The sequence below is a fragment of the Ranitomeya imitator genome, chromosome 5, assembly GCF_032444005.1.
Source record: "Ranitomeya imitator isolate aRanImi1 chromosome 5, aRanImi1.pri, whole genome shotgun sequence".
Taxonomy (NCBI): Eukaryota; Metazoa; Chordata; class Amphibia; order Anura; family Dendrobatidae; genus Ranitomeya; species Ranitomeya imitator.
In genome coordinates this window covers 451,413,068-451,439,375 of record NC_091286.1, presented here as the reverse complement: position 1 = coordinate 451,439,375, position 26,308 = coordinate 451,413,068, and the positions used below count along the sequence as shown (strand labels likewise).

The following is a 26,308-nucleotide window of genomic DNA, read 5'->3' as shown; positions in this document are numbered from 1 at the left end:
GAATTAGCATGTCACTTTATTTCTATCTGTTCTAAAGCAGAAATGCATGTGTAACGGGCTCAGCGTCCCTCGGCCTTGGGTATCACTATCTGCTTATAGGAAGGCGCTCTCTCAAACTGAACTCAATAGAAACAAAATACCAATAAGAACAGCGTGAGATGACGTAGCATAGTGTAAGGGGATATCAGAGCAGAAACTATGATCTCAGCTCTCAAACATTACTGAACTTACTGGCAATACAGAAGCTACTATGTCCATCATCAGAGTACCCTAGTGTTAAATGGAAGCTAAATCCCATCATAGGCTGGTGGAGTGCAACCGACAAGGCTAAGAGCGCACTGCGTCACTGCCCTTAGGGCCCCGTACACATTAGATCTCAGACGGCTCTCCCATACACAGGATGGCTTGTTCGGATGGGCGCTCATGGGTTCTCTATGAGAGCCTCCTGCTGACACATCAGCCGGCGGCTTATCTCAGGGAGGACAATGCGATCAGTCCGAAATCTGACATGCTCAATAGACATCATCAGTTTGCCGGCGCCCAGATGTCAGAATGTAAGGTGCTGTCATGGTTGGTAAAATCAGATAAAGGCTAGGATTTGAGGCCAAAATACAGTCATATGAATGAGTGTCTGCAGGGAATATGTACATAACACAGAGTGCCATGGAAGAGCTCACTTTTCCAATACTCTGCTAAATGCTTTTGTAAATAAATATAATAATATAAATATAATCTTTATTTTTATATAGCGCTAACATATTCCGCAGCGCTTTACATTTTGCACCTATTATCATCACTGTCCCTGATGGGGCTCACAATCTAAATTCCCTATCAGTATGTCTTTGGAATGTGGGAGGAAACCGGAGAGCCCGGAGGAAACCCACGCACACGGAGAGAACATACAAACTCTTTGCAGATGTTGTCCTTTGTGGGGTTTGAACCCAGGACTCCAGCGCTGCAAGGCTGCAGTTCTAACCACTGCGCCACCGTGCCGTAAAAAACGCAGCATGTTCATTAATTTTGCGTTTTTTTTTGCGGATTTTCCACTACATAAAGCATTGGGAAATGTCCGGAAAAATCTGCAAAAAAAAAAGCATCAAAAACACGGTAAAAACGCGCAAAAAATGCATGCACATTTCTTGCAGATTTCTTGCAGAAAATTTCAGGTTTTTCTCAGGAAATTTGTGCAAGAAATCCTGAACGTGTGCACAGAGCCTAAGCGTATCTGCACATTCTGAGTATTTGCAGCTGTAGGCTGGAAAAACGCTACATAAAATCGGTGCATTTTTAGATGCGTTTAGATGCATTTTCTACTTGTTTTTTACTATTCATTTGACTGGGTGAAGTCATAAATATCCAACAGTACTGCATTATAGATGCATACAGCTTTGTGGGCCTAGATGTTAGCTGTCAACTCTCATAAATACAATCACTTCATCAACAGCAAGCATTTCAGAACTGCTGACTATGCACTTACAAATACTGCTGGCCAGCAACGGGTACCTGGGTGAAGATTTCATGTATGTGTCCATCAAGTTGTCTCCTCCGTCTATATCCATTCCTATTTAATAGCTTAAAAGTGGACATACTCCCTGCATGCATATTAATTACAAAATGTAAAAATTTCCACCCTTCAGTCGACTTTGGACTGAAGCTTCACATTTTTACGATGTCTGTACTCAAGTGTGTAATGTAAAAAAAATAATAAACACGATCATTCTTTTTTCAAGAATGAATAATGGCATTACCGTTAATACTAGTAAGATAAATCTTATTTTCTTTTGTATGAATATACACCTTTCTGTAGGACTTGAGTACAAGAAGCGGTGTGGAAATTTTCTAGAATACAGTGTATTACTACAGCTTGTGGTTTAAAATGCATTTACACTTGAAAGATAATCATAAAAGAGCGTTCTTGAAAACGCTCGTTTCACGATTATTATGCAGTGTAAACAGGCTAATGATCACCCGGTCACAGAGCAAAACTCTTAGTTTATCTGTTGAAATTATCTTTTGCACTGCACAAAAAATGATTGTTTTAGCTGTTGCATCGTCCTGTGTAAACAGGAGTCACACTGCTGATAACCATGGTAGCCTATGAGCACCGAGTGATCAATCACAGATCGCTTAGTGCGCATCATTTACTTTCATCTCCCTGTAAACTGCATATAGGGAAAGGTTTACTGATCAGTGGTCATATGGCACCGCCGGTCAGTTCCTGTAAATGGACCTTCAGTGCTAAGAGCTTTGCCTTCCAAATCACAGGATGTTGGTTTGAATCCTGGCAGTGACCAGGAATTATGGAGTTCACAGGATAGATATAAAGATACTCAATGTACAATCTCTTTCTCATAGCCTTTATTGGGAGACAGAGGAACCATGTGCTGGAGTGTTACACTAAGAATACATCTTAAAAAAATAGCTGACTCCTCACCACCAGACTTTAGCTGGGCAGTTGACAGTCAGTTATTCTATAGTGCAAAAGCAGTAGGAGGAACAGAAATAAGACCCTCCACCAAAAAATATAGGGTGCTATGTCCCCCATTGAAGACTACAAGAAAGCAATATACCAAAAATCTTTATTTCTTGGTTACATTATTTGGGGATACAGGAAGCATGTAATGTCGCAAAGCTGTCTCGAGGTTGGGAAAACTAATAACAGGGTGTCAGCTGCTCGGGTGTAGTCTGGTAGTGAGGAATCAGCTTTTATTAATAAGATGTATTGTTAGTGTCAGCCTCCAGGTGGCAGCATGTTAACTCATGGTTCCCGTGTCCCCCAATGAAGCAACCGAGAACGACATGTTGATGATATGCAAATGATGAAAAAATGTCAACAATATTTTCAAAACATTTTGATTTATTAATTAATGAATATAAGTGAAATGCAAACACTTACACACCTTGGCTTGCTTTCAAAAAGGTTATTAATGATTGTGTGAGGAAGCAAGTGGCACACAAATAATCAAAGATCCACTACCAACAGCTCCCTTTGTAATTGCTGACCAATGACATCTCAAGCCAGATATGTGTGACAGGAGACAAGTCAGGAGATGCTGCAGTCCATGGTACCATGTTTAGACCATGCAGTATGCTAACAGTAGCACGAACAGCTGTTGACCTGATATTGTCATTTCTAAAAAGCACTCCTAGAACACTTTCTTGTTCCTCTGTGAAAGCAACTTCATAGTGTTGCCCACGTGGTCTCAAGATCAATGTCTGACTACTATAGCAACTAAGACAAAAACAGGACTCATCACTTAAAACTATAGACCTCCATTCTGTCCTCCATTACGGTCCTGCTCTACACTGGGATTCAATTTTACGGCGCGCGAATTTTTGCCTGTAGGACATTATTGCAAGAGAGCTTGGCTGAGTAGATTACACAAGAAGGAAAACACACAGCAAGTCAGCAGGATCTAGGAGCAACATGGCAGATGTGACAACCTACATGGTGAGCTGCAGCATGTGCTACATGCTCACAGATCGACCAGAAGAAGAATCGAATTTCACCTGTCATAAGTGTAGACTAGTGGCCCTTTTAGAAGAAAAGGTGCGGGGTCTGGAAGAAAGAATAGCAACTTTGAAACTCATCAAAGAGAATGAAGACTTCCTAGACAGAACAGAAGCATCTCTACTGGTCACAGAAGGTGAAAAAAGTGTCAGAGAACCTCCAAAAGCAGATGAGTGGAAGCATGTGACCAAGAGAAGCAAGAAGACCATGGAGAAATCACCAACCACACAACTGAAGAACCAATATCAAATCTTTGTAGAGGATGAAGATGGCACACCTAAGGATGAAGCAATACCAGCAAGCAAAAAAGAAAAGGGCACACAGCAACAAGTGACAGCAAAAAGTACAGCCAAGAAGCAACGAAGAGTGGTGGTGGTGGGAGACTCACTACTGAGAGGCACAGAAGCAGCCATCTGCAGACCGGACATAACTGCAAGAGAAGTATACTGCCTTCCAGGTGCGATGATCAAGGATGTGACCGATAGGATACCAAAGCTCTTCAGCTCCAAGGACGTCCACCCATTTCTTCTGATACATGTTGGCACCAATGACACGGCAAGGAAGGACCTACCGACAATCTGCAAGGACTTTGAAGAGTTGGGGAAGAAAGTAAAGGAACTGGATGCACAGGTAGTTTTTTCTTCTATCCTTCCAGTAGACGGGCATGGCACCAGGAGATGGAACAGGATCCTTGATGCGAACAACTGGCTAAGACGATGGTGCAGACAACAAGGATTCGGATTCCTGGACCACGGTGTGAATTACTTGTACAATGGACTCCTCGCCAGAGACGGACTACACCTCAACAAACCTGGGAAACACACATTCGCCAGAAGACTCGCTACACTCATCAGGAGAACGTTAAACTAGAAGAAGAGGGGATGGGAAGAAAAACATTAGACTCGAACAAAGAAGACCCAGGAAAACATACTCAGAAGGGAGGTAAGAACATTTCTAAAACAATTCACAGCGAGGAGATTGGAACAAAACAAAATCCTCTAAACTGCATGCTCGCAAACGCCAGAAGCCTGACAAACAAGATGGAAGAACTAGAAGCAGAAATATCTACAGGTAACTTTGACATAGTGGGAATAACCGAGACATGGTTAGATGAAAGCTATGACTGGGCAGTTAACTTACAGGGTTACAGTCTGTTTAGAAAGGATCGTAAAAATCGGAGAGGAGGAGGGGTTTGTCTCTATGTAAAGTCTTGTCTAAAGTCCACTTTAAGGGAGGATATTAGCGAAGGGAATGAGGATGTCGAGTCCATATGGGTCGAAATTCATGGAGGGAAAAATGGTAACAAAATTCTCATTGGTGTCTGTTACAAACCCCCAAATATAACAGAAACCATGGAAAGTCTACTTCTAAAGCAGATAGATGAAGCTGCAACCCATAATGAGGTCCTGGTTATGGGGGACTTTAACTACCCGGATATTAACTGGGAAACAGAAACCTGTGAAACCCATAAAGGCAACAGGTTTCTACTAATAACCAAGAAAAATTATCTTTCACAATTGGTGCAGAATCCAACCAGAGGAGCAGCACTTTTAGACCTAATACTATCTAATAGACCTGACAGAATAACAAATCTGCAGGTGGTCGGGCATCTAGGAAATAGCGACCACAATATTGTACAGTTTCACCTGTCTTTCACTAGGGGAACTTGTCAGGGAGTCACAAAAACACTGAACTTTAGGAAGGCAAAGTTTGACCAGCTTAGAGATGCCCTTAATCTGGTAGACTAGGACAATATCCTCAGAAATAAGAATACAGATAATAAATGGAAAATGTTTAAGAACATCCTAAATAGGCACTGTAAGCGATTTATACCTTGTGGGAATAAAAGGACTAGAAATAGGAAAAACCCAATGTGGCTAAACAAAGAAGTAAGACAGGCAATTAACAGTAAAAAGAAAGCATTTGCACTACTAAAGCAGGATGGCACCATTGAAGCTCTAAAAAACTATAGGGAGAAAAATACTTTATCTAAAAAACTAATTAAAGCTGCCAAAAAGGAAACAGAGAAGCACATTGCTAAGGAGAGAAAAACTAATCCCAAACTGTTCTTCAACTATATCAATAGTAAAAGAATAAAAACTGAAAATGTAGGCCCCTTAAAAAATAGTGAGGAAAGAATGGTTGTAGATGACGAGGAAAAAGCTAACATATTAAACACCTTCTTCTCCACGGTATTCACGGTGGAAAATGAAATGCTAGGTGAAATCCCAAGACACAATGAAAACCCTATATTAAGGGTCACCAATCTAACCCAAGAAGAGGTGCGAAACCGGCTAAATAAGATTAAAATAGATAAATCTCCGGGTCCGGATGGCATACACCCACGAGTACTAAGAGAACTAAGTAATGTAATAGATAAACCATTATTTCTTATTTTTAGGGACTCTATAGCGACGGGGTCTGTTCCGCAGGACTGGCGCATAGCAAATGTGGTGCCAATATTCAAAAAGGGCTCTAAAAGTGAACCTGGAAATTATAGGCCAGTAAGTCTAACCTCTATTGTTGGTAAAATATTTGAAGGGTTTCTGAGGGATGTTATTCTGGATTATCTCAATGAGAATAACTGTTTAACTCCATATCAGCATGGGTTTATGAGAAATCGCTCCTGTCAAACCAATCTAATCAGTTTTTATGAAGAGGTAAGCTATAGGCTGGACCACGGTGAGTCATTGGACGTGGTATATCTAGATTTTTTCAAAGTGTTTGATACCGTGCCGCACAAGAGGTTGGTACACAAAATGAGAATGCTTGGTCTGGGGGAAAATGTGTGTAAATGGGTTAGTAACTGGCTTAGTGATAGAAAGCAGAGGGTGGTTATAAATGGTATAGTCTCTAACTGGGTCGCTGTAACCAGTGGGGTACCGCAGGGGTCAGTATTGGGACCTTTTCTCTTCAACATATTCATTAATGATCTGGTAGAAGGTTTACACAGTAAAATATCGATATTTGCAGATGATACAAAACTATGTAAAGCAGTTAATACAAGAGAAGATAGTATTCTGCTACAGATGGATCTGGATAAGTTGGAAACTTGGGCTGAAAGGTGGCAGATGAGGTTTAACAATGATAAATGTAAGGTTATACACATGGGAAGAAGGAATCAATATCACCATTACACACTGAACGGGAAACCACTGGGTAAATCTGACAGGGAGAAGGACTTGGGGATCCTAGTTAATGATAAACTTACCTGGAGCAGCCAGTGCCAGGCAGCAGCTGCCAAGGCAAACAGGATCATGGGGTGCATTAAAAGAGGTCTGGATACACATGATGAGAGCATTATACTGCCTCTGCACAAATCCCTAGTTAGACCGCACATGGAGTACTGTGTCCAGTTTTGGGCACCGGTGCTCAGGAAGGATATAATGGAACTAGAGAGAGTACAAAGGAGGGCAACAAAATTAATAAAGGGGATGGGAGAACTACAATACCCAGATAGATTAGCGAAATTAGGATTATTTAGTCTAGAAAAAAGACGACTGAGGGGCGATCTAATAACCATGTATAAGTATATAAGGGGACAATACAAATATCTCGCTGAGGATCTGTTTATACCAAGGAAGGTGACGGGCACAAGGGGGAATTCTTTGCGTCTGGAGGAGAGAAGGTTTTTCCACCAACATAGAAGAGGATTCTTTATTGTTAGGGCAGTAAGAATCTGGAATTGCTTGCCTGAGGAGGTGTGATGGCGAACTCAGTCGAGGGGTTAAAGAGAGGCCTGGATGTCTTCCTGGAGCAGAATAATATTGTATCATACAATTATTAGGTTCTGTAGAAGGACGTAGATCTGGGGATTTATTATGATGGAATATAGGCTGAACTGGATGGACAAATGTCTTTTTTTCTGCCTTACTATGTTACTATGTTACTATGTTACTGTGATATCCTATGAAAGAAATCCTGTGAGGTCAATGAAACACCAGTAGCTACCGTAGACATTTGGCCTGTAGTCCAATGTTATGAAATGCCTTCTCATGGTTTGTCTAGACCAGTGTTTCTCAACTCCAGCCCTCAAGACCTACCAACAGGTCTTGTTTTCAGGATTTCCTTAGTATTCCACTGGTAATGAAATTAATGCTTGAGAAGGTGATGAAATTATCACCTGTCCAATACTAAAGGCCCCTTCACATTAAGCGACGCTGCAGCGATACCGACAACGATCCGGATCGCTGCAGCGTCGCTGTTTGGTCGCTGGAGAGCTGTCACACAGACCGCTCTCCAGCGACCAACGATGCCGGTAACCAGGGTAAACATCGGGTAACTAAGCGCAGGGCCGCGCTTAGTAACCCGATGTTTACCCTGGTTACCATGCTAAAAGTAAAAAAAAACAAACACTAGATACTTACCTACCGCTGTCTGTCCTCCAGCGCTGCGCTCTGTTTCTCTGCTCTCCTCCTGTACTGACTGTGAGCCGGAAAGCACAGCGCTGGAGGACAGACAGCGTTAGGTAAGTATCTAGTGTTTGTTTTTTTTTACTTTTAGCATGGTATCCAGGGTAAACATCGGGTTACTAAGCGCAGCCCTGCGCTTAGTTACCCGATGTTTACCCTGGTTACCAGTGAAGACATCGCTAGATCTGTGTCACACACGTCGATCCAGCGATGTCAGCAGGAGTCCAGCGACGAAATAAAGTTCTGGACTTTATTCAGCGACCAACGATCTCCCAGCAGGGGCCTGATCGTTGGTCGCTGTCACACATAACGATTTCATTAACGATATCGTTGCTACGTCACAAATAGCAACGATATCGTTAACGATATCGTTATGTGTGAAGGTACCTTAAGGCTATCCTGAAACCTAAACCTATTGGTAAGTCTTCAGGACTGGAGTTCAGAAACACTCGTCTAGATGCTCTTTAACTCCTTAAGCTTAGTATGTAGTACCTAATTTCGCTTGCAGTACAAAATAGATTGTTATATTCCATTCTTCGAATCTGATACAACTATGTGGACCTTCACAAGAGAGCATCATATCTGTCCTGCTCTTGGGCTTATGGTGAGAAGTAGGAAAATTGACAATACTTGGACCCCTCTAGTCATCATTCCAAATACACTAACAGCTTGGCATTCCATTGATATGGTGGTGGAACCAGTGGTACCAACATTTCTCCAAAATGTCAAAGGAGCCATTTTTCAACACAACAATGCCAGGCTGCATGTTGCTCATGCTATTGTGAGCAGACTGCGTGGCCTTGTTGAGCACATCTGGGATGTCATTGGTCAGCAACGGCAAATGAAGCATCCAGCAGTGGATCTTGATAAATTGCGTGCATTCAGCGTGGGAGAACATTCCTAAGACAACCATTCATAACCTCATTAATAGCAGCCAAGACACATATTTCTGCATGTGGCATTCATACTCGATACTGAATAAGTCAATTATGGACACAATTTATGCCAGAATTATAAATATGCATAAAACCAACACTGCATGTCTAAGTTTTAAATAGTGTAAACTTAGACACTTCTCATAAATATGCCCCAATGAGTCTCAGTTACACTTCAATTACCTCTCTGAAATCATGCTCGAAGTGCCGCAGCTGTAGACACTGTTCTAGTTTCAGATGATGACGGCTCCAAAACTGGTTGAAAGCTTTGTCTGTTTCATCCAACTGAGCCAGCAACCTGGTGAGAACAAGGCAGAAAAAATGTACGGTAAGCAAATGCAGAACATGAACAGAAAATATGAAAAACTGTATATTTATCCCCCATATTTTTTATTCCCCCACCCAAAGAGCAAATTCTCCATCAGCCATCCAGGTAAGGAAGCATGTTACTCCAGCACACTCTCCATCACGAAGTGTGTATTAAATACCAGTATTGATGAATCCGCGGCCCATAGTTTAGGAGAGCGCTCACCTCCACCCAACCTTGCTTTGACGGACTGCTGTAAATACGTACATAAACAGGAGCCTGTCAGTTGATGCCCTGACTACAGTAATGTTTTAGGGCTCCTAGCAGTAAAATGTCATAACATTACAGTGCACTATGGATTTGTAGCTTTAATATACTGTGCTTATATAGGGCAGGATATTTTGATGACAGATCAAAAAAAATCTCAATATAAGCAGGATAGATCTAAGTGGAATTGACATACAGTATAGTTACCTTGAAAAGTCTCAAATGCTGTTGCCCTCCAACCCGATGCAATGTTAAAAACGGACTGCATATGGGTTGCACACAGATGACACACATGTGCTGCCCGGGGCTTTCACTGACCAAGAAACTTGAATAGGTGATTTTGATCAGTGACTTGGATCAAAGATGGACATATCTCTGTGATTTTTTTGGTTGGACACATGAATTGCAAAAAAAAACCCGCAGACTTATGAACAGCTCCATAAGCTATAATGGGTATATGTTCTAGCCTTGAAAAACAGTTGTCTTAATAAACCCTTATGCTGGGCTTCTTCAATTTTGGAATCTCTCCCTTTAATAACTAATCAATTATTTTAACAAAGGCAACAGAAAAAAGTGCATTGAGGAATGAAATGAATGAAAGCAGAATATTTCCACATACTTTGACTTTTCATACGTCCTAGATATAGACTAGTGTCCTGAAAGTGTTATGATCTCTACAATTTAAAATTCCATAAGAAAGAGAAAGGAATAAATTACTTACTTTCTCACTGTTCCTAATACTTTAGCAAAACAATCTGTAGTGAAATAATGATGGACATACTCACAGAAGGACGTATGTTTACAGCTACTTGGGTAATTCATGACTAAGTCAGACCTACAAATATGTAGCTGTTATGGTCTTGCTAGATCTCACTCAAAGATTTGCCATTTTAAACTAAATGGGGATGATTTCATGAGAACTTGTGCGCACTGTACAGACCTTTCAACAGTAGCCATGTTCTCCAGCTCATCCGGTGTCAGTTTGCAGTTTGGGTCTTTGGACACTGGCTCCTTTATGCAGGAGAGCAGGGTCCCACCTTGTTGCACTGCTAGCTTTAAATCATCCTGGAAAATAAATATTGAGCCGTTATAAGGGGGTTACTTATGTTGTTTTTGTCCATACAGTATATTGTCTCTGGACTTAACTTTGGAAAAAAATGCAAAATCAGCCTTGGAAAGTTTCAATGAGAAGAATACTGGACTGATCACTCTCATATTTACCTGCATACTTCTCTTGTTTTCATTTTATTTACTTTGAATATATATATATATATATATATATATATATATATATATATATATATATATATATATATATATACAGTATAAAAAAATAAATCCTCAAAAAATAGATCAAATATAATGTCAATGGATCTCATCTTATTAATTACTTAGGATATCACCTGAGTCATTGCTGGCGTTACCTAATAAGGAAAATACTGAAACCATCTTATTACCCATGCTATAATATAGTCGAAAACAGATGTTCCTTTGTGTATCTTCACCAGCCACTTCACTTTGCACACAAGTTTAGAACTCCCTTCAAGTGGGGCAAAGATTTAGTTTGCTAGTCCGGTATTGACAGACCCTGCCCATGGGAAGGTGTATTGATGATGTCCCTAACACCAATGGCAAATGTTTCATAAGGCATCCTTGCTGCAGCATCCTGGGTTGCCAACCATCTAAAAATTCCTTTTTTGCCCTGTCCGTAAGAAAAAAATAAGGTGTCCATGATTTTTTTGAAGCTTAAGAAACTTGTACAATAGCATTTTGACTGTAATTAACATCCTTTTACAGTTCTCATTGAATACACTTGATGTCTTCATATAGGAATAATGGGCTGTAGACATGTATCAATGATAATGTTAATGATTTATTATGATTTTCCAACGTGTCTGTAAAAAATATTGTTTGTCCATCATTTTTTGAAAGGCTGTCCCCCCAAAAAAAAGTTGGTAACCTTGGCTGGGTCCCATATGTGCCACAATGTGTCAGACTGCAAAATAATGGAAGTTTTCTGTTTTTATTATTCCTTCCATTTATTCTTTTTTTCTCTCTGACGTTTTCTTTACTTAAATAACATATAAAGTAACCACAACCAATTGTATATACATGTGATTGCAAATTAATAACAATATGAATCAGGGTATATAGGAAGGGTACAAAACCATATCAAAGAGTGTTATGTACAAACGAGGAAAATAATAACAAATGACTAGAACAGAATAAACTAGGGAATGATCAGGAGTTTTTTTTGGTCGCTGATCTCCCGCTGTCATCGCTGGATCGGCGTGTGTGACGCCGATCCAGCGATGTGTTCACTTGTAACCAGGGTAAATATCGGGTTACTAAGCGCAGGGCCGCGCTTAGTAACCCGATATTTACCCTGGTTACCATTGCAAAAGTAAAAAAAAAAAACCAGTACATACTCACATTCCGATGTCTGTCACGTCCCCCGCCGTCAGCTTCCCTGCAGGGAAGCTGACGGCGGGGGACGTGACAGACATCGGAATGTGAGTATGTACTGTTTTTTTTTTTTACTTTTACAATGGTAACCAGGGTAAATATCGGGTTACTAAGCGCGGCCCTGCGCTTAGTAACCCGATGTTTACCCTGGTTACCCGGGGACTTCGGCATCGTTGAAGACAGTTTCAACGATGCTGAAGTCTTTCCCCTGATCGTTGGTCGCTGGAGAGAGCTGTCTGTGTGACAGCTCCTCAGCGACCACACAACAACTTACCAACGATCACGGCCAGGTCGTATCGCTGGTCGTGATCGTTGGTAAGTCGTTTAGTGTAATGGTACCTTTAGTTTTCCAGAATGATGAATATGTGTGCGCTTCCCAACAAGATAATTTTTCTAGTCAGTAAATCATACATATTTTGTCTAGTGGCAAAATGTAGTGTTTTTTTTGTTTTAAAATTTGTGAAGGGGCAGGACAATAGTACTTCAACTGGCATTTGGTTTCTTGTTATTAAACCTAGGTTACTTAAAGAACAGTTAATATTTGTCCAGAACTGTTGTAAACTAGGGCAATGCCAATTTATATGCAATAGGTTCCCTATATGGGTACCACATTTCAAGCACAAATTGGAGTTAGTTAGACCCAGTTGGTGTAGGGGTCCTATACTAGCGAGATAGTATTTTGTAAGAGTTTTCCTGTAAGAGCATACATCTAGAAAAGTCATGCAAATTAGAAAGAATATTCTTGACTTCATTATCAGATAAAATTAATATACAGTTCCTCTTTCCAAGAAGTCAGATATATCGGTTTATAAGCTTTTGCGGATGTGGTTAGATAATTATATATTTTAGACATCATTTTGGGAAAGGGGATATTGGAGAGTAAGTCAAGCCAGGACCAGCTTCTCACAGTCGAGAATTGTAATTTAAATTGTTAAAAAATGTGAGTAACGTGGATTTGTTGCAGGAAGTTGGAAGGGTGTTTCTTTGCTTCCTTTAGCTATGACTATTCCATGAGTCTTTGTTAAAAATTGGGAAATAGTGTATATGGGCAAATAGGACCACAGTTCATATATATCTACATAGGTGGGATCGACAAGGTACGGTATGATGCAAATGGGGGCTAAAGCTGATGGAGCATTTACTAGATGTCTTCTAAATTTTAGGGTCATGGTAGTGATATAATCTAATTTAGTGTCTGCTTGTTACGCTTACCGCTGCTCGTCCGCGTCACGCCGCTTCTGGCCGCCGGCGCGCTGCTCCTGCTTGCGCTGGTCGCGCTTCATTTGGGTCTCGGCGCGTCGTGTCTCCTGCTTCTTCTGCGGCGCCGGCTCCTTCCGCCGCTGCTCGTCCCCGCCGCATTACTTCCGGGGGACGGCGCGCTCATCGTCTGCTGGTCCCGCCTCCTCCTCGTCCTGATGGGGATGTGCGGTGTCTGCGCCGGCGCGCGGGGGTCTCTGGAGGGCGCCTACGCTCCTGTCTGGCTTCTCCTACTTCCGGGATTCAGCACTCCAACCAATCCCGGTGAGACCCTTACTATTTCAGGCCACCTCCCCTGCTAGGAGGTGCCTGAGTGTCAATTGCTTTTTGCTTTGTCTCTGGCTTCTTCCTGCTCTTGTGCTAGTACCTTCCAGTACTTCTTGTGTTCCCTCCGCCTGTGTGTCTTCTCGTCCTCCCGTCATCCCTTCCGTTTTTGTCTTTGCAGTTTCGCCTTCGTCTCCTGCTTCCCTCCGGTTCAGCTTGTCTACCAGTCTTTGTGTCCTTCATTGTGCTCCAGCTTCCCTGCCTCCGTGTATCCCGCTCCTGTGTTCCGTTTAGTGTCTTTTTTATTGTTTCTTCCTGAGCCGCCCCTTCTGGTATCTGCTACCGTGGTAGGGTCTTCTTCGGGTCTGCCCCAGCCAGTCCCTGTATAGGGGTTGGTTAACACCTGGTCGCTCGCCCGGAGGTAGTGCCTTGCTACGGTCCAGAGGGTCCACTCTCGCTTTCGTCTCAGAGAGCGTAACAGAACACTCAGGCCATGGACCCCGCAGGTGCCGCATTTTCTGCCGAAAAGGAATTGGGACATTTGCGCGACAATCAACAGCGCATCATGTCGTTTTTGAAAAATATGGAGTCCCGTTTGACCACATTACAGGCCGCCGACCCAGTTAGTGCTTCACATCTAGCGAGCCTTCAGCAAGAGCTCTCCCAGCAGCGTGATACGCAGGCACGCATGCTGACAAATATGGCCTCCATTGACGACCGTTTGTTCAATCTACAGTCTGTCCCTACGCCCCCTATTCAGGTGGTATCACAGGACCCAAACTCTTCTTCCTTATCTCACCCGCCGCCTCGTCTCGGCAAACCTCCCAAGTATAGCGGTGACCCCAAACTCTGTAGGGGGTTCCTAAACCAGTGCCGTCTCCACTTTGAACTCCTTCCCCAGCAATACCCGACTGATCGAGCCAAAGTGGCTTTTATTTTTTCCCATTTAGAGGGAGAGGCCTTAGCCTGGATTAATCCCCTCTGGGAGCGGGATGATCCCATAGTCTCTCAGTTAGCATTTTTTCTGGAGACCTTTCGCAAGGTTTTCGATGAGCCCGGGCGTTTAGCTTCCACTACGGAGTCTCTTTTTAATCTCCAGCAAGGCTCTCTAACGGTAGGCCAATATGCTATTCGCTTCCGCACTTTAGCCTCTGAGCTGGGCTGGAACAACGAGGCTTTAGTCGGGGCTTTTTGGCGGGGCCTGTCCAGTCGGATAAAAGATGAATTGGCTGGACGAGATACTCCCACCTCTTTGGAGGACCTCATAGCCCTCGCTACGCGGATTGATCTACGCTTCCAAGAGCGAACCCGTGAAACTGCCAAGGAGAGGAAACCTGTTCGCTCCCTACCACCAGTCCGTAGGCAGGGGAGTCCGCGCCCTGTGACGTCCTCTGCTCTCTCTGGACCTGAGCCCATGCAAGTAGATCGTGTCAAGATGGCAGAGCAGCGTCGTAGAGAGAGACGTTCCCAAGGGCTCTGCTTTTATTGTGGTAGCGCTGCTCACTTGTTGCGATCCTGCCCTGATCGTCCGGAAAACTCCTCCGCCTAGGACAGGTAAGAGAGGCCTCCCTAGGTGTTTCTGATTCCTCTCTACCCCTATTTTTCTCTGTCTCACTTATTCTTAATCTTAAACGATTTTCCGAGGTTGCGTATGTGGATTCGGGTGCGGCGGGCAACTTTATCAGTCTTGAGGCAGTTCGGAGACTTCGCATACCAGTTATCTCTTTGGATTCCCCTCGTCTGATTGCTTCCGTGGATGGGAGACCCTTGCAAGACGCCATCACCCTAATTACGGAGGAGGTCGAACTACAGATCGGGGCCCTACATCGGGAGAAGATCACCTTTTATGTCCTGCCTCACCTTGCCCATGCTTTGTTACTTGGGTTGCCGTGGATTCGAACTCATGAACCCACTCTGGACTGGCATTCGGGTGATGTGCTCCGTTGGGGATCTACTTGTCATAAGCGATGCCTATTGTCCGTTAGTCCTGTAGTTCCTCCTCAGACAGTTTCCATTCCCTCCGGTTTGCCCTCTCCTTATTGGACTTTTGCCGATGTTTTCGATAAAAAAGAGGCTGAGACTCTTCCGCCACATCGTCCCTATGATTGCCCGATCGAACTTCTTCCCGGGTCCATCCCACCTAGAGGAAGAATTTACCCACTTTCTTCAACTGAGACCAGAGCAATGTCTGAATACATTCAAGAGAACTTGGCTAAAGGTTTCATTCGTAAGTCCTCTTCCCCTGCAGGTGCGGGATTCTTCTTTGTCAAGAAAAAGGATGGTTCGCTTCGACCCTGCATCGACTACAGAGGCTTGAACAACATTACAGTCAAGAAGAAGTACCCTCTACCCCTCATTCCAGAGCTCTTTGATCGACTTAGAGGGGCCAGAATTTTTACTAAGTTGGATCTCCGGGGAGCGTACAACCTTGTTCGTATTCGTGCCGGCGATGAATGGAAGACCGCTTTTAACACCCGAGATGGCCATTATGAATACCTGGTCATGCTGTTCGGCCTCTGCAACGCTCCAGCAGTCTTCCAGGAGTTCGTTAACGATATTTTCCGTGACCTCCTCTACTCCTGTGTTGTGGTGTATTTGGATGACATCCTGGTTTTTTCTGTGGATCTGCCATCCCACAGAAGAAGTGTTCGTTTGGTCCTGCAACGATTGAGAGAGAATCGTCTGTATGCTAAATATGAGAAGTGTCTCTTCGAACAGACCTCGCTGCCTTTTCTTGGTTACATAATCTCGGATTCCGGTCTCAAGATGGACCCTGAGAAAGTGAATGCCATTCTCAATTGGCCACGGCCCTATGGAATAAAAGCTATCCAACGGTTCCTGGGATTTGCTAATTACTACAGGCAGTTCATATCCCATTTCTCGAATGTGATTCAGCCGCTTTCTGCTCTTACCCACAAGGGCTCCAACCCGAAGACTTGGTCCCCGGAGGCCGAGAATGCCTTTGTTCTTCTGAAGCAGTCTTTTTCGTCCGCCCCAGTATTGCACCATCCTGAGGTTAACAAGCCATTCGTTCTAGAGGTGGATGCCTCCTCCACGGGAGCTGGAGCGGTGCTCTCTCAAAGATCCTCTACGGGTCGACTGGTTCCTTGCGGATTCTTCTCTAAAACATTTTCTGCCTCCGAACGCAATTATACCATCGGAGACCGTGAACTTTTGGCTATCAAGTTGGCTCTGGAGGAGTGGAGACATCTTCTAGAGGGAGCAGTTCATCCTTTCGTTATTTTCTCTGACCACAAAAATTTGGCCTATCTTCAAACTGCTCAGAGACTAAATCCACGACAAGCTCGATGGTCTTTGTTCTTTGCTCGCTTCGACTTTGAGCTTCGCTTCCGGCCTGGTGACAGAAATATCAAGGCAGACGCACTTTCCAGACTTTCGCAGCCTGAGGAGGTCGATGAAGAACCAGCTTATATTCTGGATCCTTGCAAAGTCGTCACGGTGGCTCCTGTAAGCATGATCCATCCTCCTCCGGGTAAGACCTTTGTGGCCGAGGGGGACAGAGAGAAGGTGCTTCACTGGGGACATTCCTCAAAGTTAGCAGGCCATGCTGGCATAAAGAAGACCCACCTTCTCATTACCCGCTACTATTGGTGGCCAGCGTTACGTCAAGATATCGAGGAGTTTATCGCCTCTTGTTCTTCTTGCGCTAAGAATAAAGTGCCTAGACGATCTCCTCACGGAGGCCTGCTTCCTCTTCCCGTCCCGTCTAGTCCGTGGCAGCATATAGCCATGGACTTCATCACCGATCTACCGAATTCCTCAGGTTGTACAGTCATCCTTACAGTGGTGGACCGGTTTTCCAAGATGGCCCATTTTGTTCCTCTGTCCGGTCTACCTTCGGCTCCAAAGTTGGCGAAGGTCTTTGTTTCAGAAATCTTCAAACTCCACGGTTTTCCTCAAAACATCGTGTCTGACAGAGGTGTACAATTTACATCTCATTTTTGGAGAGCTTTATGCAACCTCTTAAAAGTGACTTTAGACTTTTCTTCGGCCTACCATCCTCAGACTAATGGACAAGCAGAACGAACAAATCAAATTGTGGCCGCCTACCTTCGTCACTTTTCTAACGTCCATCAGAATGATTGGGTCAGTCTTTTGCCTTGGGCTGAGTTTGCATACAATAATCACTCTCAAGAATCCTCTGCAAAATCTCCTTTTTTCATTGTGTTTGGTCAACATCCGAATATGCCTCTCCCAGTTTCCTCAGCGTCTGCAGTACCAGCTGCTGATGCAGTAATTTCGGACTTTTCTTCTATATGGGGAGAGGTTAAAGAAGCACTTAAGATGGCATCTCTGAGGATGAAAAGACATGCAGACAAAAGACGTTTAGATTCTTCCCCGTTTTCTCCCGGTGACAAAGTCTGGCTTTCTTCACGGTACATTAGACTAAAGATTCCTTCTTGTAAACTTGGTCCTCGCTACATCGGTCCATTTGAGATTCTGAGTCGAGTCAACGATGTTGCCTACAAGCTGAAGCTGCCCGCCTCGCTCCGTATTCCCAATACCTTTCACGTGTCTTTGCTCAAACCTGTTATTTTTAACCGCTTCCATACATCTTCCTGTATCTCTCCTCAGCCCGCTCGTGCTGATAACGTTTTTGAAGTGAGAGATATTTTGGCTATGAAGAGGGTTCGAGGGAGAAAATTCTTTTTGGTGGATTGGATGGGTTTCGGTCCCGAGGAGAGATCTTGGGAGCCGCTGGAGAATATTAATGCACCTCGTCTTCTAAACAAATTTCTATCTAGTTTTGGGAGAGGGGATCTTAAAGAGGGGGGTACTGTTACGCTTACCGCTGCTCGTCCGCGTCACGCCGCTTCTGGCCGCCGGCGCGCTGCTCCTGCTTGCGCTGGTCGCGCTTCATTTGGGTCTCGGCGCGTCGTGTCTCCTGCTTCTTCTGCGGCGCCGGCTCCTTCCGCCGCTGCTCGTCCCCGCCGCATTACTTCCGGGGGACGGCGCGCTCATCGTCTGCTGGTCCCGCCTCCTCCTCGTCCTGATGGGGATGTGCGGTGTCTGCGCCGGCGCGCGGGGGTCTCTGGAGGGCGCCTACGCTCCTGTCTGGCTTCTCCTACTTCCGGGATTCAGCACTCCAACCAATCCCGGTGAGACCCTTACTATTTCAGGCCACCTCCCCTGCTAGGAGGTGCCTGAGTGTCAATTGCTTTTTGCTTTGTCTCTGGCTTCTTCCTGCTCTTGTGCTAGTACCTTCCAGTACTTCTTGTGTTCCCTCCGCCTGTGTGTCTTCTCGTCCTCCCGTCATCCCTTCCGTTTTTGTCTTTGCAGTTTCGCCTTCGTCTCCTGCTTCCCTCCGGTTCAGCTTGTCTACCAGTCTTTGTGTCCTTCATTGTGCTCCAGCTTCCCTGCCTCCGTGTATCCCGCTCCTGTGTTCCGTTTAGTGTCTTTTTTATTGTTTCTTCCTGAGCCGCCCCTTCTGGTATCTGCTACCGTGGTAGGGTCTTCTTCGGGTCTGCCCCAGCCAGTCCCTGTATAGGGGTTGGTTAACACCTGGTCGCTCGCCTGGAGGTAGTACCTTGCTACGGTCCAGAGGGTCCACTCTCGCTTTCGTCTCAGAGAGCGTAACACTGCTGGGGGAGAATTATTAGTTAAAATATATATTGATGTGATTGCCAAGTAGAAGTAGTTCAAGGTTATATTTGCTAGATTGCTTTTAAGCTTGAACCAATTTCAACCACCCACCATGGTGGATTGCTTTATAGTAGGAATTGATATCAGGCAGTCTACGGCATCCTAATCATTTAGGATGGCAAGTTCATTGTATATAATATTTTCAGAGGTAGAATCATAGTAAGTTAGTGTTGGAAGGGTCCTCAAGGGTCATCATGTCCAACCCCCTGCTCAATGCAGGTTTCACTAAACCATCTGAGACAGATGTCTGTCCAGCCTCTGTTTTAAGAGTTTCATTGAGCTCCATTATGTAGGACCTTATTTTTTTTGTACCCATCCAAGACAACCAAGGTAAGTCGTAGGATTTTAGAAGGGCTATTATAGTGTTGATAAAGTGTAGAAAGTTGCTCTGGTATAAGGCTCTTGGGTCGTCGTTGGTAATTTTAACTCCTAAGTATTTGATATATTTTGATGGCTATTTAAATGGGGTATTTTTATGGAGAGTCCCAATATCACTTTTTGGGGCCGAGAGGTTGAGAGCTTCTGATTTATCTACATTGATTTTAAAGTTTGATATTTCACCAAATTTTTCGAAAAGTTCTGTAAGTTAGGGGAAGGATTGCTTTGGGTTTGCAAGTAGAAGTAAAAGGTCATCAGCTACAGTTTTTGTTCAAAGTTGTCAAAGATTGCAGCCTGCGAGGTCACGCAGATCCACCCGCTGTTATCTTTAGAGCAAACAGCTTTCTGCTGCCCCCTATCATCCGGACAATTACGCGATTGACCAACTGCTGTTTCCACTAATAGGCCAGTTATCGGGAAACTAACAGTGAGTGTATGCTATACACACCTCCAATTCCCAAGCATAGAATATATGTCTACACCCCCTGATACAGTCCCTGCAAACTCCACAATAACCCCAGACTTCTCGCTGCCACCACCAGTCTTGTTTATACAAGCTGACATGAGGCCTGGTTCTGGTTGCGTATGGTTTCAGGATGCAGGTTACAGAACAAAAGGAACAGTACTATTAAATGTTATGCTTAATCCAAAACGATAGGCAGTGTTTATAAGAAAAATATACAAAAAGTTTTACAAAAGAGACAAAACAATACAGCATATACAGTTACATAAAATAAAATGGATAAAACAAATGAAACTTACTACGGTGATCACAGATATGATTCGGTCTAGGGAAGGAGAGTACTTTGATTGAAAAATGATAATAATAATAATTTGTCTGGATCTTTTAGTCAGCACCTGGGTTAAATCCACACATCCCCCAGTGATCACTTCACATGGGTCAGGTTGTGGGATGTTTTCAGCCCTTCAGGATTTTATGAATGGCTTATGCGATATCTTCACTCCTGATGATCGCAGACGTTCGAGATTGCCACCATATTTTTTATATATAGTTTTTATTTGTTTTTTTATCAGTTTGTATAAAATTTTACCTACAAGCAACCTGAAATTTCTGCACCATGATTTCACTCAGTGGCAAAGACAACCATTCCCTGGTTCTCTTGTCTCGCATATTTTTTAATCGGAATTTTACCGTTACCCAGAGACCAAAACATGACATGGCTGTTATAAGCAATCTGCGCCTTACTGATTTGTGGCTTACCAGCAGGGGTTACAGTTATGAAAAAATATGCATCTTCTTCTACCATCACAATCGGATCTATACAAGCCCCAATATTCATAATTTTCTTTCGGGCATCCCAAGTCTGTGTTGGCTATTGTAGACATAACATTTCCCCTTAGGGAACAAAGCTTCACAGCATTTACTTTCTGGAAAAACAATAGGTATCCTGCCTTAATTGCCTGTTTAATCTATACACCTTTGTCTACACACAGTAGATATCCTCATTGGCACTGCTGAGGTCTGTTACTTCAAAAAGCAGCTGCTTGCATTACAATTAGGAATGTCACTATCCAACTGTACCCGATTTCCTACTTATATATATCCAATGTACCTGTCTAAAAGACTACACTAAACGACTTACCAACGATCACGACCAGCGATACGACCTGGCCGTGATCGTTGGTAAGTCGTTGTGTGGTCGCTGGGGAGCTGTCACACAGACAGCTCTCTCCAGCGACCAACGATCAGGGGAACGACTTCGGAATCGTTGAAACTGTCTTCAACGATGCCGAAGTCCCCATGCAGCACCCGGGTAACCAGGGTAAACATCGGGTTACTAAGTGCAGGGCCACGCTTAGTAACCCGATATTTACCCTGGTTACCATTGTAAAAGTAAAAAAAAAAAAAAACACTACATACTCACATTCTGATGTCTGTCACGTCCCCCGTCGGCGTCCACAGGGTTAAAACTGCTTTCGGCAAGAGCGCTGCTAATGCACGCGCTGCTGCCGAGATGCACTGACTGTGTCAGCGCCGGCAGTAACAGCGGTGACGCTGTGCTCTGCTTTACGGCCGGCGCTGACACAGTCAGTGCATCTCGGCAGCAGCGCATGCATTAGCAGCGCTCCTGCCGAAAGCAGTTTTAACCCTGTGGATGCTGGGGGATGCGACAGACATCAGAATGTGAGTATGTACTGTTTTTTTTTTAACTTTTACAATGGTAACCAGGGTAAATATCGGGTTACTAAGCGCGGCCCTGCACTTAGTAACCCAATATTTACCCTGGTTACAAGTGAACACATCGCTGGATCGGCGTCACACATGCCGATCCAGCTATGACAGCGGGTGATCAGTGACAAAAAAATGGTCCTGATCATTCCCTAACGACCAACGATCTCCCAGCAGGGGCCTGATCGTTGGTCGCTGTCACACATAACGAGATCCTTAGCAAGATCGTTGCTACGTCACCAAAAGCGTGACGTTGCAACGATATCGTTAACGATATCGTTATGTGTGACTCCAGCTTAAAAGCTTTAGGATGTCAGCTATTGTTTTCTTACTGGAAATCTGTGTGAGAGGGGAAGAGGGAGGGAAGTGAGTGTCCCCCTCACTAGGGGCTTCCAAGATTTTAATATTTTCTTTCACACATGTTCAGCTTTTAGGCCCTGAATGATCGGGTCTTGTCTAATATTTTATATAAGAGTCTTTATAACTAATATAAAGAGAGAAGGGGAGAAAAGACACTCCTGCTGGATTCCATTTTGGATATTAAAGCTCTGAGAGAAAAAAACATTGACTCAAATTTTAGCCGAGGGTTGGGAGTAAAGAGTGCTAGAATTGCATCTATAAATGCAGTTGGAAAAGCGAACTTCTCCTAGGTGCTCCCCCGTTAAGCACCAGCTAATTCTATCAAGTGCTTTCTCCGTGTCAGTTGGCAGGAGGGCTTTTGTTCTTAAGGCGTATGAGACTGTGTGCCGCACCGTAGCAAAGTTATCTTTCCCTTGTCTGCCTTTCACAAACCCAGTTTGATCTAAATGTATTAGTTTTGGCAGGATAATACTTATTTTTATACCTAAAATTTTAGCACATAGCTTTGTGTCTGCATTCAACAGAGAAATTGGGCGCTAGGTACTGAATAGCAAAGGGTCTTTGCCTTCTTTAGGGATAATTGAAATAAAGCCTCTGGAGATTCTTTGTGAGTGACCAGAGAGAAAAGAGTTAAACAGATTTACTAAATGGGGAAGCAATAATTTTTTTTAATTTTTTTTTTTTTTTATAGTAGATGATTGGGAAGCTGTCAGATCCAGGGGTTTTACCATTGTGAATAGATTTCTCCATGACTTTTTGATGGTTGCTGATCCTGATAAAATCACTTCTGATGATTTTTCTCAAATGTGTAAGCAGGCCTTTAGGTTGACAACTGGGACATTTGCAATAAAGACAGTACGGCTGATTTATTAATCTTGTCTAAGTTTTAGAAAGTGCAAACTTAGATTAGACGGTATTGAAACGTGACATATTTTTAAGTTATAGCAAACTGTAGGACAATTTTAGGTTAATTTTGGTGGACAAAATCGCAATTCAGGTAAAACACCCGTTAAACCACCCATTTTCAGAAAGACAATGCCCTTTGTAAAAAAAAAAAAAAATGAAATCAATTAAACGTAGTGCAAAACAGTTTTCTTATACACATTTAAAAGGGATTTCCACTTTTAGAAAAGTGGACCTCAACCAAACAGAAAGTAGTACGAAAATCTATAGGCATAGTACTCAACCTCCCTCAGTGCTGGTCCCCACTGCTGCCCTGATTCCTTGGTTTTGACTTCAGCAGTAACATCACTACTGAAGAACGCATCACCACTCCAAGCAATCACTGAACTTCGAGGGTTGTGCCAACAACAGCAGAGCTGCTAAGCTTAGTGATTGGCTGCAGCAGTGAGGCATGCTGTAGTTATGACATCACCACCTCAGTCAGAATGCAGGCACCAGAACAGCATCTGGGAGCCGAGCCTGGAGCGAGTGAGGATTAGAACTATTACTACTATGTGATCATTTGGGTTTTACTTTTCTTAAAGTGGAAAACCTCTTTATGCATGTAAGATTTCTGGAGCAGATAGTTTAATAAATCATCCCCAGTGGATTAGAAAAATCAGACCATGAAAAGAACCCCTGACAAAGCTAATGCGCAAAATGTGCGTTGGGGTGCTGAACAGCGTGGTCCTTCATATGGTACTTTTATGATGTTAAATGCTCGTGGGTACTGGTGTTAATGCACTTTAATTTGAAGCTCTGGTTTGGGCTCTCTTTTGTGTATAAATTGCTTTATATTTTATTATAGATAGGTAGATGGTCAGAGTTTCACTGAAGGGTCTTTTTGCATGTTTTTTATATTATCTTCGATATAAGTATGTTCATCGCTCCCCGAGTATTATTGTGTCTGATTGATTTTGTGCAAGCACTTTAAAATCCTAGATTTTTTTTTATTTACTATTGATTTAATTACAGTATATACTTGTGTATAAGCCGAGATTTTCAGAACATTTTTTTGTGCTGAAAACGCCCCTCTTGGATTATACATGAGTCATTGGCCAGAAAGCCGACGGGGGAAGGGGGAGCGGTGGAGCAGCGGCAGGAGCCGGCTAACAGAAGACATAATACTCACCCTCCTTTCGCCGTCGATGCATCTCCGTCCCTGCATCTCCATCCCTGCATCTCCATCCCGGCGCTGGCGGCTCTTCTTGTGCTGAGTGGTCACGTGGTACCGCTCATTAAGTTAATGAATATGCACGCGTCTCCACTTCCATAGGCATGGAGTGCATATTCATTACCTTAATGAGCGGTACAACATGACCGCTCAGCACAGGAGAGCTGCCGTTCTGGGACAACGGGACAACGGAGATGCAGCGACGGCGTGAGGAGGGTGAGTAGGACAGGGGGGGGAGTGAACCATGCATACAATGATGGGATGGGGGGGTGAGCCATGCGGGACCATGGGAGCCATGCATACAACAGGGGGAGCCACACATACCAGGACAGGATGGGAGAGAGCCACACATAGCAGGATAAGACGGAGGAGCCACACATACCAGGACAGAATGGGGGAGCCACACATACCAGGACAGGACAGGGGAGCCACATACCAGCACAGGATGAGGGAGCCACATACCAATACAGTGACGGGGGGATCCACACATAGCAGGACAACGATAGGGGTGGCCATGCATAGCAGGACAGTGATGAGGGGACAATGCATACCCGGCTTATACTCGAGTCAATAAGGTTACCCAGTTTTCCGTGGCAAAATTAAGTGCCTCGGCTTATGCTCGGGTTGGCTTATACTGGAGTATATACGGTATCTATTATTCTTATTGCCATGTTATGATATACCATTGACCACACTTTTCCAGCTTAAAATGGGGTGTTTTGAGGTGTTGGAATTTTTGTGTGCTTAGAATTATTTATATTTAATACAATTATTTATGCATATGGGTTTTTCTATTGCTTTATTCTTGAGTATAGTATCTATTTTATGAATTGATTATTGGTTTATATTGTTTTTGGGGGACTCTGATTAATAAAAAAAAGGTTTTGGTTATTTTAGGATGGGCTATTGGATCCAGTGTTTGTCAAGAACAGAGCTTATGTCTGTAACCATGGAAATTCATAGGTCTGAATAGGAGTTGTACAGACAAGATGACAGGATATTGTAAAACGATAGATTCATTAGAGCAATAGAAATCTTGGTGGCGATTTCTAAAAAGTAGAAGTGCAGTCGGTAAAAGTATTTTTCAAGACTTCTGCTCTTTGCCCTGACAGCTGGACATCAATTTCTGGGACAAATTATGACTGATGCCAACTAGAGATGAGCAAACTCGAACTTAACAGTTAGTGTCCAGTGCTAAATTCCGAACACGGACTTCTCCCAAAAGTCTGTTACAATGTACAGTGTTCCGGGGTAAGTCCATAGAGGAGGAAGAAAGAGAGAGAGGGAACATTTTCCTGCTCAAAATTTCAGGTCCTTATTCTTTTGAATGGGGTTCAGGTTCTGGTTCAAGTTCAGATACAGCTCTAGTACCAGAACTGAACTTTGGAATAAAGTTCCTGAACGTCCACATGTCCGCTCATCCCTAATAGCAACACATTCTTGTCTAATCAATGCTTGGAGTTTCTCTCAATTTCTATGTTTTGTTTGACACCTGCTTTTTGAGAATTGACCACAGGTTCTCAATGGCATTGATATTCAGAATGCCAGGGCAAAATGCAGTAGTCTTTGATCTGCGAAAAAATCTAAAAATACTGAAGCTGTCATGATCCAGTCCGGGTTTTGAGTTCTGTCTGCCCTTTTGCTGGGCTGATTATGTCAAGGGTTAACTTTGCTCTGCCTCATTCTGGGTTCAGGTTTGCTATTTAGCTTTGCTGTATACTGCAGGCTGTGTCAGTTATAGTTTCTGCCAACGGCGTGTGTAGCTGACTCTGCATACCCTGATTCGTCCTACTGCTTTTGCTGACTGTACCCGTGTCTGTTTATTCCCCTCTTCCCGTCCTGACTCTGTGTTCCCCTCTCCTGTTTGGATTCCCTGGTACCTGACTTGGTTTGGACTCTGACTTGCTGTTTCGTTTCTTGTCTTTGGCATATCTGCTCCTGACCTGTATTGACCCATTTGGCTTGTTTCTGATTCTGTGCTTGGTTATTCCTTTTGTACTGCGCTACAGACTAATATCAACCTGGCTTGTTTTACTATTCCACTGCCACCTAGCGGTGGACTCGCTGCTGCGCAGTCCTCCCTCCACTCTATTGCTATCTAGTGGAGCAGCTTCTACCTGCATAGCAGCAGTGTGACATTATAATTGACGGCAGACAGGTTTTTTTTTTCCTTGCTTCTC

General features: G+C 43.6%; 1 protein-coding gene across 1 annotated transcript in view; it reads right to left on the bottom strand.

The window, feature by feature from the left end:
• MCF2L2 (MCF.2 cell line derived transforming sequence-like 2) overlaps window positions 1–26,308 on the bottom strand; it is a 516,938-nt gene that overhangs the window by 355,147 nt on the left and 135,483 nt on the right. The window contains exons 8-9 of the mRNA XM_069727236.1: window positions 10,373–10,497; window positions 9,042–9,156 (exon numbers count right to left, since the gene is read on the bottom strand). Of these exons, the coding sequence (XP_069583337.1) occupies window positions 9,042–9,156; window positions 10,373–10,497 (240 nt within the window). The remainder of the gene's footprint in view (window positions 1–9,041; window positions 9,157–10,372; window positions 10,498–26,308) is intronic.